We start from the raw sequence: 1,423 nt of genomic DNA on the forward strand, positions 1-1,423 counted from the left end.
TACTTCCTGTTATCTTCTTCGACGTCTTTTCGCCAGTAGAAACAGACGGTTGTTGATCACGTGACTCCCATGATGCGAAAAAGTGTTTCCATTGCAGTTTTGTGAAATATATCAATTTCGATACAACTGAAAAACCACCTCATCCTAGTGCAAAAACATTTTGTCGAAAAACGTAATTTTTTTCTAAATTGACGTGTTTCCATTGAGCAAATTTATTTTTGAAATTCTAATTTGTGCATTTTCATGGTCAATGGAAACRCAGCTGGTGTTTCTGYAWAGAAAACCACCTCCTGACGGTGGTGTGAGGACTTGTCAGGACCAGGTTAGTCAGCCGGGACCAACCTGCAGATCTGAATCTGCACCTGGTTCTGTTAGAAAATAAGCAGAACTTACTCTGTGTCKCCCTGCACGGCCACAGCAGTGGGCTCGTCTACGTCCAGCTGAGGGTTGGTGTAACCCAGAGTCCCTGAGTAGTTCCCACCCTGTGGGGGGGCAGAGGACAGACACTGAACAACTCACTCCAGACCACCAGGTCCGACCCCCATCCCCTGCAGATCAGTACCTTAACAAACGGGGGCGGTCCGGTTTCCTTCACTGCAGCTGGTTTCTTTGAGTCTCTGCTGTCCAGACGGTGGCGCTGCCGTACGATGTACTCATATGTGCTGAGTCTGTTCCACACTGTGCAACAACACACACACACACACATATTTGTCCTGAGCTTTGTGAGGACAGTGTGTCTGAAAGCAGCTGGGACACAACCAGGGATCATGGAGTTATTAAATCAACTRTCCAAGGTCCAAATATAGACACACTTAATATTTCACATCCCCTGCCTCACTGCCTGCCACTGTTTAAACAAAAAGCATCTGTTGGTTCTTCATATGTGTGTGTTTGGAAAATAATCTCAGCTCCTAACGCATCAAATTCTACCTCAATATCTGTAAAACTCACTGTTTTAGGTTTGTTTTTGTGTTATTGGGTTAATAATGTCAGTCTGATTTGATACATTAAACCTGTAAAGACAAGCTTTAGTTTCACACACAGGAGGGAGGTGTGTCTTTGTTATCATCACTAAATCTGAATATATTTACATGACTATGAAAAGACTCATTCGGGCTTCTCACTGTTAATCATTTGAGTCTAAAATCCAGGACAAATTTTAGGCTGTTTGGAGAAAAATGGAAAAAGTTATACAGAACTGCAACTAAGTGAATTAGCAAAAACTGAACCTGTAAAATCTGGAGAATGAATATTTTTCGATGTATTTTTATGTTTCCACTGCAATTCTGGAGCGACGTACTAAAATAGAGGACAGAGAAAACTAAAGTACAGAGCAGGGGTGGTCCTGGGGGGCCACAGTCCTACATGTTTTACATGTTTCCTGCTCCAACACACCTGATCCAGTCACTGAACTACCTCTTCA

At 42.9% G+C, this 1,423-nt stretch overlaps 1 protein-coding gene across 1 annotated transcript in view; it reads right to left on the minus strand.

Annotated features, from left to right (window-relative positions):
- LOC106532171 (probable palmitoyltransferase ZDHHC1) overlaps window positions 1-1,423 on the minus strand; it is a gene marked incomplete in the record, with an annotated part of 12,173 nt that overhangs the window by 7,570 nt on the left and 3,180 nt on the right. Inside the window, 2 exon segments of the mRNA XM_014028185.1 lie at window positions 394-482; window positions 563-678. Of these exon segments, the coding sequence (XP_013883639.1) occupies window positions 394-482; window positions 563-678 (205 nt within the window).

This window comes from Austrofundulus limnaeus, unplaced genomic scaffold (genome assembly GCF_001266775.1).
Source record: "Austrofundulus limnaeus strain Quisiro unplaced genomic scaffold, Austrofundulus_limnaeus-1.0 Scaffold724, whole genome shotgun sequence".
NCBI classification, from domain to species: domain Eukaryota; kingdom Metazoa; phylum Chordata; class Actinopteri; order Cyprinodontiformes; family Rivulidae; genus Austrofundulus; species Austrofundulus limnaeus.